Source organism: Dasypus novemcinctus, chromosome X (genome assembly GCF_030445035.2).
Source record: "Dasypus novemcinctus isolate mDasNov1 chromosome X, mDasNov1.1.hap2, whole genome shotgun sequence".
Taxonomy (NCBI): Eukaryota; Metazoa; Chordata; class Mammalia; order Cingulata; family Dasypodidae; genus Dasypus; species Dasypus novemcinctus.
The window spans coordinates 47,515,905-47,528,052 of record NC_080704.1 but is presented as its reverse complement, the minus strand read 5'-3'; the positions used below and the strand labels follow the sequence as shown (position 1 = coordinate 47,528,052).

The following is a 12,148-nucleotide window of genomic DNA, read 5'->3' as shown; positions in this document are numbered from 1 at the left end:
TTCTTTTCTTTATTCTTCCTAAGTACCTTTCTCTCTTTTACCACTCTTCCACCTTTCCCCACCAAAAAAAAAAAGAAAGAAAAATGGTAAGAAAAAATGGTAATTGCCCCATATGAGGAGTTCATTTGACTTTAAAAGTACTGAAAAAGACCCAGTGGGAAATAATGGAGTTTTTTTTTTCAGCATAGGAAGAAAATGCTATGTGGCAGCACTTTCCCCCAGGTAACAAAGAAATTGTACTATATTACCATAATAAAATTGACTTATGTTTGGCTTGTTAACTCTTTCCTCTAAGAAGTTATTAGATAATATTTCTCCTTATTCACATGGCTTCTTCCAACTATTAAACTTTTAAGTATTTTCAGATGTCATAAATTGCAGTAATACTATTAATCCATTATTATTCAATCCCTGAAAATTTGAGAATAAGTGTATACAAGTCAAGATTTGTAAAAACATTTATATGAATTTTTTAGGCCACAGTATTATCCTATAGAGCTGAACTGTCCAATATGGACACTAGCCACATGCAGCCATTTAAAGTAATTAAAATTAAATAAAATTAGCAGATCAGTTCCTCAGTCACACTAGCACATTTCTAATGCTTAGTAGCTATATGTGGCTAGTGGTTACCATATTGGACAGCACAGATACAGAACATTTGCCTTATTGCAGAAAGTTCTGTTGGGCAATGCTACTATAAAGGAAGGGAACTTTTGACATGTCATTGTTGGTGATGATTATTCCCACTTAAGCCTTTCTTCTGATTCTTTTTGCAGTCAGGATTTCAAACTGGCTCTTTTCTATTAATATTTGCTTTCAAAATCCTTGACAAAAATACATTATTCTGTGCCATTTGCGATCGTGTCCAGAGAAGTTTCCCAGGATTTTTATTTCTTTGCCTTGGTAAACACCGGAACCAGGGGAGCATACAAAAGAAAAAAACATTATTGTCCAAAGTCACATTTAGTCAGCTGTTTTTGAATTTAGTTTCCCTCCAAAGAAACTATTTTTTTTTAAGATTTATTTTTATTTATTTCTCTCCCTTTCCTCCCTTCCCCCCTCAGTTGTCTGTTCTCTGTGTCCATTTGCTGAGTGTTCTATTTTGTCCGCTTCTGTTGTTGTCAGCGGCACAGGAATCTGTGTTTCTTTTTGTTGCATCATCTTGCTGCATCTGCTCTCCGTGTGCACGGCGCCATTCCTGGGCAAGCTGCACTTTCTTTTGCGCTGGGCAGCTCTCCTTACAGGACGTACTCCTTGTGTGGGGGGCTCCCCTACGGGGGCGACACCCCTGCATGGCAGGGCACTCCTTGCGCGCATCAGCACTGCACATGGGCCAGCTGCACGCAGGTCAAGGAGGCCTGGGGTTTGAACTGCGGACCTCCCATATGGTAGATGGACGCCCTAACCACTGGGCCAAGTCCGCCTCCTCCAAAAAAACTATTAATTACACTTTTTTCTCAACTTTTTTCTGGTCTTTTCATTTGAATGCTTCTTTGACCTATGTGATATCATACTACCTGTGGTTGAACTCTTTCATTGCCCAAGTACAGACCTATTACCATAAGGTTCAGCCTTGCTCCATCACAAGAAACACACACATTACTTCTCCCAGTGCCACAGAATCAGACTTGGGCCCAAAATAGCCAAAGTGGTGACTAATATTCATTTGAACAGCGCCAAGCTGTCACAGCAGAGAGGGATCATGTGGATTTACCACATCCCCTTGCAGGGCTATTTAAAGTTTCAAAACCCACCAAACAGCCTAGAATTGGGGACATCAGCAGGGTCTTGATTTTGAGGTTTTTTCCAACTTCTGGTAAGGCTATATTCCTTTGGGAAGTTTGGCCACCCTGGTTAAAGCATGTTATGCCTAACCCCCTCACAGAACTAATTCTCTCTCTGCTTTTTCTGCAAACTTCTAGAACAAGAATCACAACTTCTCGGTGTTTCAGAGCCCACCATATAGCTCATTTTCACAAATAAATGGCTATGTACCTGTACTTCTATTCAGACACTATTTTTAAGCTCCTCAAGTGGTGGGCAATGACTTAATTTTTATGACACCTTTTGAAGTGATTAAAAGGGAAGTTCACAGAAATCAGTTAAAATTGTTTTTGGTACTTAGTCACAGGTAGAAAATTTTTATTATTGATAGAAGAAAGAGAGGATGGGGAGTTATTGCTTAATGGGTACAGAGTTTCTGTTTGAGATGAAAAATTTTTGGAAATGGTGATATTTGCACAACATTGTGAATGTAATTAATACCACTTGTACACTTAAAATGGTTAAAATGCCAAATTTTGTGTTATGTATATTTTACTACAATAAAAAAAGGTAAGGAAAAAAAGAAGATGGAAAGGAAAGTATTGCATTATGGGAGTGAGCTTTGGAGCTGAATTACTTTGGATGACATTTACTAGTTGTATAACTTTAAACAAGTTGTTTAAATTCTCTATGCCTTGATTTCCTGATTCATAAAATGGAGATAATGATAGCCAGTTCATAGGGTTTTGATGATTTAATGCATTAATATATTACAGCAGTTAGAACAGTACATGGCAGTAGTAAGTGCTCCATAGATATTATTTACTATTAACATTATTACTTTTATTTTTTAATATATTAAATATATACTTTTATTATTTTAATAAATTATTATTTAATATACCTTTGATTTTGTGCTTTCTTTATAAATACATAGCTGTAATTCCTAAATGAGTATTCTATACCAGTTTAGATTTTTTCCATTTAGTCACATTATTTAAATGATTTTTTTTTAATGTATAGAACACCAAAAATTTTGCTGAATAGTTTCTATTTATGTATTTCTTCCAACTGTGCTTAGACTTTTATCACTATTTTGATCATTTTCCCTCATAGTATCCAAAAAGTGAGAATCTTGCTCCCGGTATGGATCCCTGGTCCTGGTTGTGGAGGGAGCAGAATAACCTTCGTGCACATACTAGGATCATGTATGTCTGGCCCAATCTGTCTAGTGGCCTAAGGGACTTGCCAACCCAGAACTCACCTTGCATAGCTTTCCTACAGAACATTGTGGGAGTTCAGTCAAGTCGTGCTGCCTGGAGGAAGGGATTGCTGACTATGGGACATAGAGAACAGTGCCTAGGACTGTGAGGAAACTGTTGACTAGGGAAGTGGGGACATTCATATCCATGTAAATGGGATTCCTAGGGCTGCACGCAAATGCTCAAGACAAGACACATGCACAAAAAGGATCAGGGAGACGCCTACACCTTGGCAGAGCTATTCTCCAAATTTATTTTATGGATAAGTCCTGAAGGAGAGCATTCACATGGTTCAATCCACAAAGACTAGGAAAGGTGGGTGTTTGGGGGGTTTTTTTGCCTTCTTCTGTTTTTATTATTATTATTATTATTATTATTATTATTATTCTCTCCTGGCATTCGAGAACAGCTGTCATACCAGTTGCTGGATACAAGCCAAAGGAACAGATACCTCAAAGTCTAAACTCCAGTGATAACAACCTAAAATACCAAAATGTCCAGGTTTCATCAAAAAGTTAAAAAACATACAGAAAAATGAGAAGCAATGGCCCAGGCAAAGGAGAAGCATAAAGCATTAGAAACCATCATGAGTGAGGAGGCTCAGACCTGGGACAATCCAGACAAAGAGTTTTTTAAAAAGGTCCTATATATAGGCAAAGAACTAAAGGAAATCAGGAAAACAATACATGAACACAAAGAAATTATCCATAGAGGGATGGAAATTATGAAAAGAAGCCAAGCAGAACTGAAGACCACAGTAACAGAAATTTAAAATTCCCTAGAGGTTCAGATTAGAACTGGCAGAAGAAATAATCAGTGAACTTGAAGGTAAGACCATTGAAATCATCTAGTCTGAGGAGCAGAAAGAAGGAAAGAAGAGAGTACAGAGCCTAAGGAACCTGTATGACACCATCAAACATACTAATATACATATCGTAGGAGTCCCAGAAGGAGAAGAAGTGTACCAGTATACACATTGTGGGAGACCTAGGAGAAGAAAGAAAGGGACTGAGAGAATATTCAAGGAAATAATGGCTGAAAACTTCCCCAAATTTAACAAAAGACATGAATATACACATCCAAAGATGTTCAGTGAACTCCAAACAGGATAAACCCGAATAGACCCACACTGTACCATGATATAATCTGTTGAATGGCAAAGATAGACAATTCTGAAAGCCACAAGAGAGAAGCAATATGTCACATACAAGGGAGCCTCAGTAAGATTAAGTGCCAGTCTCTCATCGGAAACCATGAAGGCAAGAAGGCAATGGGAAGACATTTAAAGTAGAGAAGCAAAAAATTGCCAACTAAGAATTCTGAACCTGGAAAAACTGTCTTTCAAAAATGAGGGAGTGGGGAGCAGGTGAAGCTCAGTTGTTGAGCACCTGCTTCACATGTGTGAGATCCCAGGTTCAATCCCTAGTACTTCCTAAAGAAAAAAAGAAATGAGGACAGAATTAAGACTTTCCCAGATAAACAAAAACTGAGGACTTTGTCATCATAGGCCGGCCCTACCAAAAAAAAAATGCTAACAGGAGTTCTGCAGGTTGAAAGAAAAGAATTCTAGACAATTGACTGAAGCCACAAAAAGAAATTAAGATCTCCAGTAAATATCTCTGGATAAATATAAAAAGAAAAATCTCTGGGTAAATAGAAATGCCAGTACAATGATATTTTTGATTTGTAACTCCACTTTTTCCTTTTACAGGATCTAAAAGCTAAATGCTTAAAAAGTAACAATAAACCAGTGGTTTTGACTCATAATGTATAAATATGTAATTTTTGACAAGAACTACATGCAGGTGAGGGGATGATGTGGTATAGGAACATAGTTTATATATGCTACTGAAGTTAAGTAGGTGTTAAAAACAAGATTGTTATAGATTTAGGATGTTAACTATAAGCCCCATGGTAACCACAAAGAAAATATCAGAGAATATGCAAACTCATAGAGACTAAAAGTAGAGTACAGATTACCAGGGGTAGAGGAAGAGGACAGGAGCAATGGGGAGATCAAGCAAAATGAGTATAGGGTTTCCCTTTGAGGTGAAGGGGAAATTATAGCAGTGGATGGTCATGAGGATACTGCAACATTATAAATGTGATTAATCTTACTAAATGGTGTGCTTGGGAAGGGTTGGGATGAGAAGATTTATGTTGCATATGTGTTTCCACTATGAAAGAAAGAAAGGAAGGGGTGGGGGGACTAGAGAGATAATGACAATTGAATGAAATACATGATACTTGTGGGATCTAAGAATGGGGGAGAAAAGTCGCAAAAGGACATTATTGGGACATAAGAAAAATTAGAATATAGAATGTAAGCATTATATCAACATTAAATTTCTTCAACCTGAAAACTGCATTTAAGGTCATTATATGAGTGAATATCCTTGTTTGTAAGAAATATACATGGAAGTATTATGTGTTCAAGAAGTGTGATGTGTGCAACCTACTCTCAAATGTTCAGAAAATGGACGGATGGATGCATGGATGGATGGATGGGTGGGTGGATGATTGAATGATGCAGCAAAAGTGGAAAATGTTAAAATTGGTGGCCCTTGGTATCTAGAGGATAGTTGTTTATTGGAATTCTCTGTATGGGGTTTGTATTATAAGTTTGAAATTATTTCAAAATAAGAATAAAAAGAGATACCATTTCACCTCCACTAGTATTATCATAAAGACAGACAAAAAAAGTTCTGGTGAAGATGTGGAGAAATGGGAACCTTCATATGTTGCTGATGGGAGTGTAAAATGATACAGCTACTTTGGACAATAGTTTGGCAGTTTCTTTAAAAGTTCAACATAAATTTGCCACCCAATTAAATAATTCCCTTCCTGAATGAAATTCACTTCCACTGAGAAATGAAAACATATATCCACATAAATACCTGCATGCAAATGTGCATAGCAGCGTAATTCACAATACCTAAAAAGTAGAAACAACCCAAAATGTTCACCAACTAAAGAATGGATAAACAAAATTTGGCATATCCCTACCATAAAATGTTATTCAGCAATAAAAAGAAATAAAATACTGATACATGTTACAACATGGATAAACCTGGAAAACCTCATTAAGTGAAAGAAGCTATATATAAAAGACTATGTGATTGCTTTATATGAAATGTCCAGAAAAGGCAAGTCTATAGAGATGCAAAATAGATTAGTAGTTCCCTAGGGCTGAGGGATGGATAAACAGGCATGAGGAATCTTATTGGGGTAATAAAAATAAATTATGGTGATGGTTGCACAACTTGGTAAATTTACTTAAAATCATTGAATTATACACTCAGTAGATGGGTGGTTCTTATGATATGTAAATTATATTTCAATAAAATTGTTTTAAAAATTTATTGGACCCAACCCCAAAACTACTGAATCAGAAACTCTAGGAGTGAGCACCTCTTTTAATCTATGTTTTGACCAACCCTCTCAGTTACTCTGATGCACTCTCAGGTTTGACAGCTACTTTAGCAAATAATCAGAAATCTTTTGTTTTTATAAACTTGTATATCTTAAACCTTTTTAATTTTTACATATTTTACTTTTTTCTTTGAATTGTAGCCAATACCAGTTTTCTTTGTATTAATGAAATAAATGTTCAGCATTCTTTAAGTGATCAAGAATCATTATACTATTGTTAATTACCATTACTCCTCTTGTTAATTAATATTCTTATGCTAGTCTCCTTGCTGTTCCATGAATACATCAAAAATGTTCTCACCATTGTACATGCACGCTATTTCCTCAGTCTAAGAGCCTCATAGCTTGCTCCCTTCATTCAAGCCACTATTCAGATGACAGGTCCTCAGAAAGGCCTTCCTTGATCATTCAGTTGAAAATAGCACCTCCTGCCACTCTTTATTCTCTTACCCTATTATTTTTTTAAGATTTATTTACTTATTTACCCCCTTCCCCTCCTCCTACCCTGCTGTTTTTGCTGTGTGATCTTCTGTATCTATTTCTCTTTTTGTCTTCTCTTCTCATTTTCTCTCCTCTAGGATTCACTGGGATTCGATCCTGGGGACCCCTTATGTGGAGAGAGGTGCCCTGTCAATTACACCACCTCAATTCCTGGTTTCTGCTTCACCTTGACTCTCCCCTTGTATCTCTTTTGATGTGTCATCATCTTGCTGTGTGACTCACTTGTGTGGGCACTGGCTCACCATGTGGGCACTCACACGGGCACTGGCTCACCGTGCGGGCATGCTTTCTCTTCTTTTTCACCAGGACACCCCAGAGATGGAACCTGGGTCTTCCCATATGGTAGGCGGAAGCTCTATCACCTGAGCCACATTCGCTTCCCCCCTGTTATTTTTCCTTCATGACTGGCTTTATATCACATTTTTATTTATTTATTGTCTGTGTCCCCCACTAGAATATTTTGTAAATTATTCCCCTGTACCTAGCACTTAATAGGTGCTCAATATACATTTCTTCAACGAATGAATGAATATGTGTTGCTAAGTATCACATGTATTTATTTGAGGGATGAATAAATATTCCTAAATGGTTTTATAGACCAGTTGGTAGATTCCTGTCCAAAATTAAGTTTAGTTGGTATACAGGTAGCAAAAACTCTACAAGTTCCTCAACTTCTGATACCAACTGCAAATACTGCAGTAACTCAGCCAACTCAATTTTGATTAACCATGCAGAATTAGGACAGACCCTACAAGTTAAGGGCATCTTCTACAACATTGTCCTTATCAGTAGTGGAAGCTCCTCGTGGCTTCACGTGTCCCGAATTTATATGTGGCAACATTGTGTGAGCATGATTGGTAGAGTTAGTATTGTTGACTCTTAAATATATTGTTACGGCAGTGACCTTAACAAGTAACTAAACCTCTCTGGACTTCAGTTTCCTCATTTACAAAATTAGTTCCTTAGAATAAATTATCTCTTTTAAGGTTGACTTTCAAACTAATAAAATTCTGTCAATTCATGAACTGTTTGGGAGCCATTTTACTTTTTTACATGATGACTTTGTATTTAATATTCTAGCCACATACAGTGACTGATTTTAGAGAACTAAAATAAATAAAAGTATAGTATTGTATGCTATAGTATGCTATAATATTAGTATATTATAGTACAGGCCTTGAAACAAAACTGACAGGAAACTCAGTTGAACATCATTTAGAGTAAAAATAAAGTTTCAGTGTGTGGGAAACATGCAGTTTGATTTCTAAAAATTCCATTTCCACCCAACTTTTAAGGAACATATATAATATGTGAAATGGAATAAGCTTCTGTTATAGAAAGAAGAACTCAACATTCACTGCAGTTTTTTTCAACATGTAATTCTGCATGAGAACCTTTCCTGCATTAACCCTGGGCTAAATCTAAGAGGTTGCCCAAAATGGTATCATCAAGATCATTTTCTCTTTCCTTTCTACAGTCTATCACTTTTCCAATTTATACTTACAGGAACTCTAACATGACCCAAAAAGTGTGAACCTTGTGGTAATGTATTTTTATTAATGTTTTCATATATTTATTAACAAATAACTGCAATATGTGAAAGATTTGTCTTGGCAGAAAAATTCAAGAGTTTTAATATTTAAAGTTTAGACTTAGACTACTTTAGAGTGAAACCACTCAAGTGATTTGATGCTTTAACTACCTAAATGTGCAATTCTACGTAGACCAACAAAATGCTGTACTCATGTTCAGGATATCTATTCCTGGGGTTAGTAATGATTTGCGTTTACAGAATGTTTAACAGTTTGCAAAGCACTTTCGTATACATTACCACTTTTGACAATCTGTAAGTTATATAGGTAAGTTACGTTGTTTTAATATCCACACTTTACAAATAAGAAACTTTAGCAAGGTTAAATGATTTGTTCAACCAAGGTCATGTACCTAGAAAGTGACAGAGCCAGGGAACAAACCTGAATATTATGACTTACACTTAACAATTGCAGAATTGAACACTTTAAAAAATAACTTTTATCATTCTTCTTGTTACTGAAACAATAATTCCCAAACCTTTTTCTACCTTAATGGTCCTAAGGGATGCCATACACTTGATATGTCAGTGATTCTTAATTAGGAATCAGAGGAGACTCTGCGTGTGGTTTAAGAAAGTCACATGTAGTTGATTCTCATGTATGGCCTGATTGAGAATTACTGTACAAAAGTGACATGTGGTCATTGTTAAAAATGAAAATAAAAGAAAAAAGATGACTCATAATCCTACCACGCAAAGATAATTAACATCATTGACATTTTGGTGTGTTAAGTCTTTTTTTCCCCCAGAAACAAGCTCATACTATAAATTGTTTTAAAAACCTTTTTTCCATGTATTTCATCACCAGTATCTTTCCATTTCATTAAATATCTTTCTGTAGCATCATTTTATAATGACCACAGAATACCCCATTATAGGAAAGTGGACGTGGTTCAAGCAGTTGAGCTCCCATCTATCATGGGTCCAGGATTCGAGTTGCAGGGTGCCCTGGTGAAGGCAAGCTGGCCTACCTGGAGTGCTGGCCTACACATTCAGCTAGCCCAAGCAGAGAGCTGGTACAACAAGATGACACAACAAAAAGAGACAAAGAGAAGAGACAATGAGAGGCGCAGCAGAGACAATAAGAGGCACAAGAGATTGAGCACCTTTCTCCCACTCTGGAAGGTTCCAGGATCGGTACCTGGTGCCACCTAAAGAGAAGACAAGCAGACACGGAAGAACGCACAGCAAATCAACAGAGAGCGGGGGGCGGGGATCATAAATAAATAGAATACCCCATTATATGTTACATGTTTGAGTTCAAGATTTAAGTGGTTTCATATACTTTTGTAATTCCCAACAGTGTTTATTGGTATATGCATGTGTGGTTTATTTATGAATTATTTAAAATTTGACTGTCTAAATAATCCTTAAGGCAAATAACCATTTGTTAATTAACTTTTTCTTATCTATGGATTTGCTTTAGTAATTTATTTTTCTAATTTCTTTGCTTTAGGGTGCAGTACTAGCAGCTGTGTCAAGTCATAAATTCAATTCATTCTACGGGGATCCCCCTGAAGAGTTGCCAGATTTCTCCGAAGACCCTACCTCCTCAGGTAAGCTGATAATTTATTCATTCACCATTGTGAATCATTTCGTATCTACATCCTTTCTCTTCCACTGTGAGTAAAATTTTTCTGTGAGTTTGTTCAGATCCTCCAAGGAATTCTAAAGAAGTTTTGTCAGCAACCAAATCCCATCCACAAATGTCTGGTTCCCTTTCATTTTAATATTGAAGTTGCTTTCCCCTGCTGCTCCAAAACTTTTCACTTTTTTTTCTTTTTACCTCAGAAATACATCTCCTTTCCCCGCTCCAAGTGGAGCATCTCACCTTATGCCATCCAACATTGTAGTCAGTCTTTTTGGATCTTTCTGATTACCTTCTTCCTCAACAAAGCCTTCTGATATGAGGTTTTCCCCATGTCAACTGTATTAGATCAGACTTTGAGACAACACTCTTTGAATTAAATCTTTAAATGTAAAGCTGTCTTGTGAGTTATATCTTGAAACAATTATGAAGTTCTTCTGTCTTTACAAACTCTATTACACGTGTATAAAACATTCAAAGAAGAATCTAGAGGAAGAAGTACCTATTTTGATGAAATGTATATAGATAATCCTGAGAAAACCTGCTGGTGTTCACAAAATTATTTTATAAAATGCTCAGATTTCTATCTTACCAGTGAGGTTTTCTCAAGGACCATTTACAAAAAATCCATAAAATCCATTCATGTTATTTACTTAACTCCTAAGTCACATGTCCCCTGGCCTCAGCCTTTCTTCCTTTTTGCATTAGGGTCACTGCAGAATTTGTCATGTGGTTGACTTTGTACTGGTGATTTGGTTTTTGTATTCTTGGAGTGGCTCATTCAATATTTCTGTATTACCATTGGAATCAATGCCCAGGACCCTTCCTAAAAGCATTAGTTGTTTGTCCTTAATAATTAGGAATATAGGAAAAAGGAATGTGTTAATGCTTCTTTCCTATTAGACTCAAGAGAATCTGTCAGTATTAATGCTTCTTTCTTCTGTTTATACATACATATACACATGCCACTTCACATACACACAGTTTCTTACCAACTGGCATGTGCTTATACTTATGCAAAATGACAGGATCAAGTTTCCCATTCCAGCAGCCATATAGTTCCTCATTTTGACTTCTACCAATTGGGATGTGAATCTTCCTCTTTTGAGTGATGGTGAGTTCCAGAAATACTCAGAAATGGGAATCTCAAAGAAAGAAACTCTTTGAAGAGAAGACCTTGCTGTTTTCCTCTTGTACTAACTTAGTAGTTATCCAGAGCTCTCTTACCACTTGAAAGGCAAAACTATGGTTGTGTTTATAGGTATGTCCCCAATGCTCCCAATGCTCCTCAGTGTTTCATGTCTGTCTTTGATTCTTCCAGTTCATTTGGTCCACCTTGACCTTTTCTTTTAGCTTGAGCTCTTTCTCTTTTTCTCACACTCAGATTAGAGCTGATTCTATTTAAAGAGAATGGACCCAATAATGATTTTCAAGTTGTACTGTGACTACATGATGTGTCACATACTTGGTGGGCCTAAAGAGCAGTATGGTTCTTGCAATGGCTTCATAGACCTATTCTTTAGTATTGTCCCTTAATATTTACCTCTGCCTAGCAAGTGTTTAATGAACTCTTAAATGTCCCTTTCCAGTGAAAAGTTGGATTTTTCTTTTAGGGAAAGGAATTGTCTGTATTTATAGACATGTTTATTTTCTATTAAATACATTTCTATTGCCCTTTTTCCCATTTTTCAGTACAATCTCTAAATTTGGTTTTGAATAGTTTCTGACCAAAGTACTTGATTTTTAAACAAAAAAGAAATCTCTTGCACTGTCTTGTGGGTAACCCGCAAGCCTTCAAATTAGGTGTTCATAATTTAGGATTCCTTCTTGCTTTCCCTTTCCTATAGTCACTTCCTGTTTACTTTTGCCTTTTTTTCCCTTCCTGAATCTTAATGATTTTTTAAGTAATCTGTATCTTCATTTGCCATGCTAAATATCTGTCTCTGAAGTATATTTGGATGGCATTGTCTGGTTGCTACAAGTAAAAGATGGAAGAATTACAATGCT

The 12,148-nt window shown here is 36.4% G+C and overlaps 1 protein-coding gene across 8 annotated transcripts in view; it reads left to right on the top strand.

The window, feature by feature from the left end:
- The window catches only part of CASK (calcium/calmodulin dependent serine protein kinase), a 435,002-nt gene that overhangs the window by 305,454 nt on the left and 117,400 nt on the right, over window positions 1-12,148 (top strand). For all 8 annotated transcript variants that reach the window (XM_058291528.1, XM_058291532.1, XM_058291535.1 and 5 more), the window contains exon 10: window positions 10,010-10,109. In XM_058291528.1, the coding sequence (XP_058147511.1) occupies window positions 10,010-10,109 (100 nt within the window). The remainder of the gene's footprint in view (window positions 1-10,009; window positions 10,110-12,148) is intronic.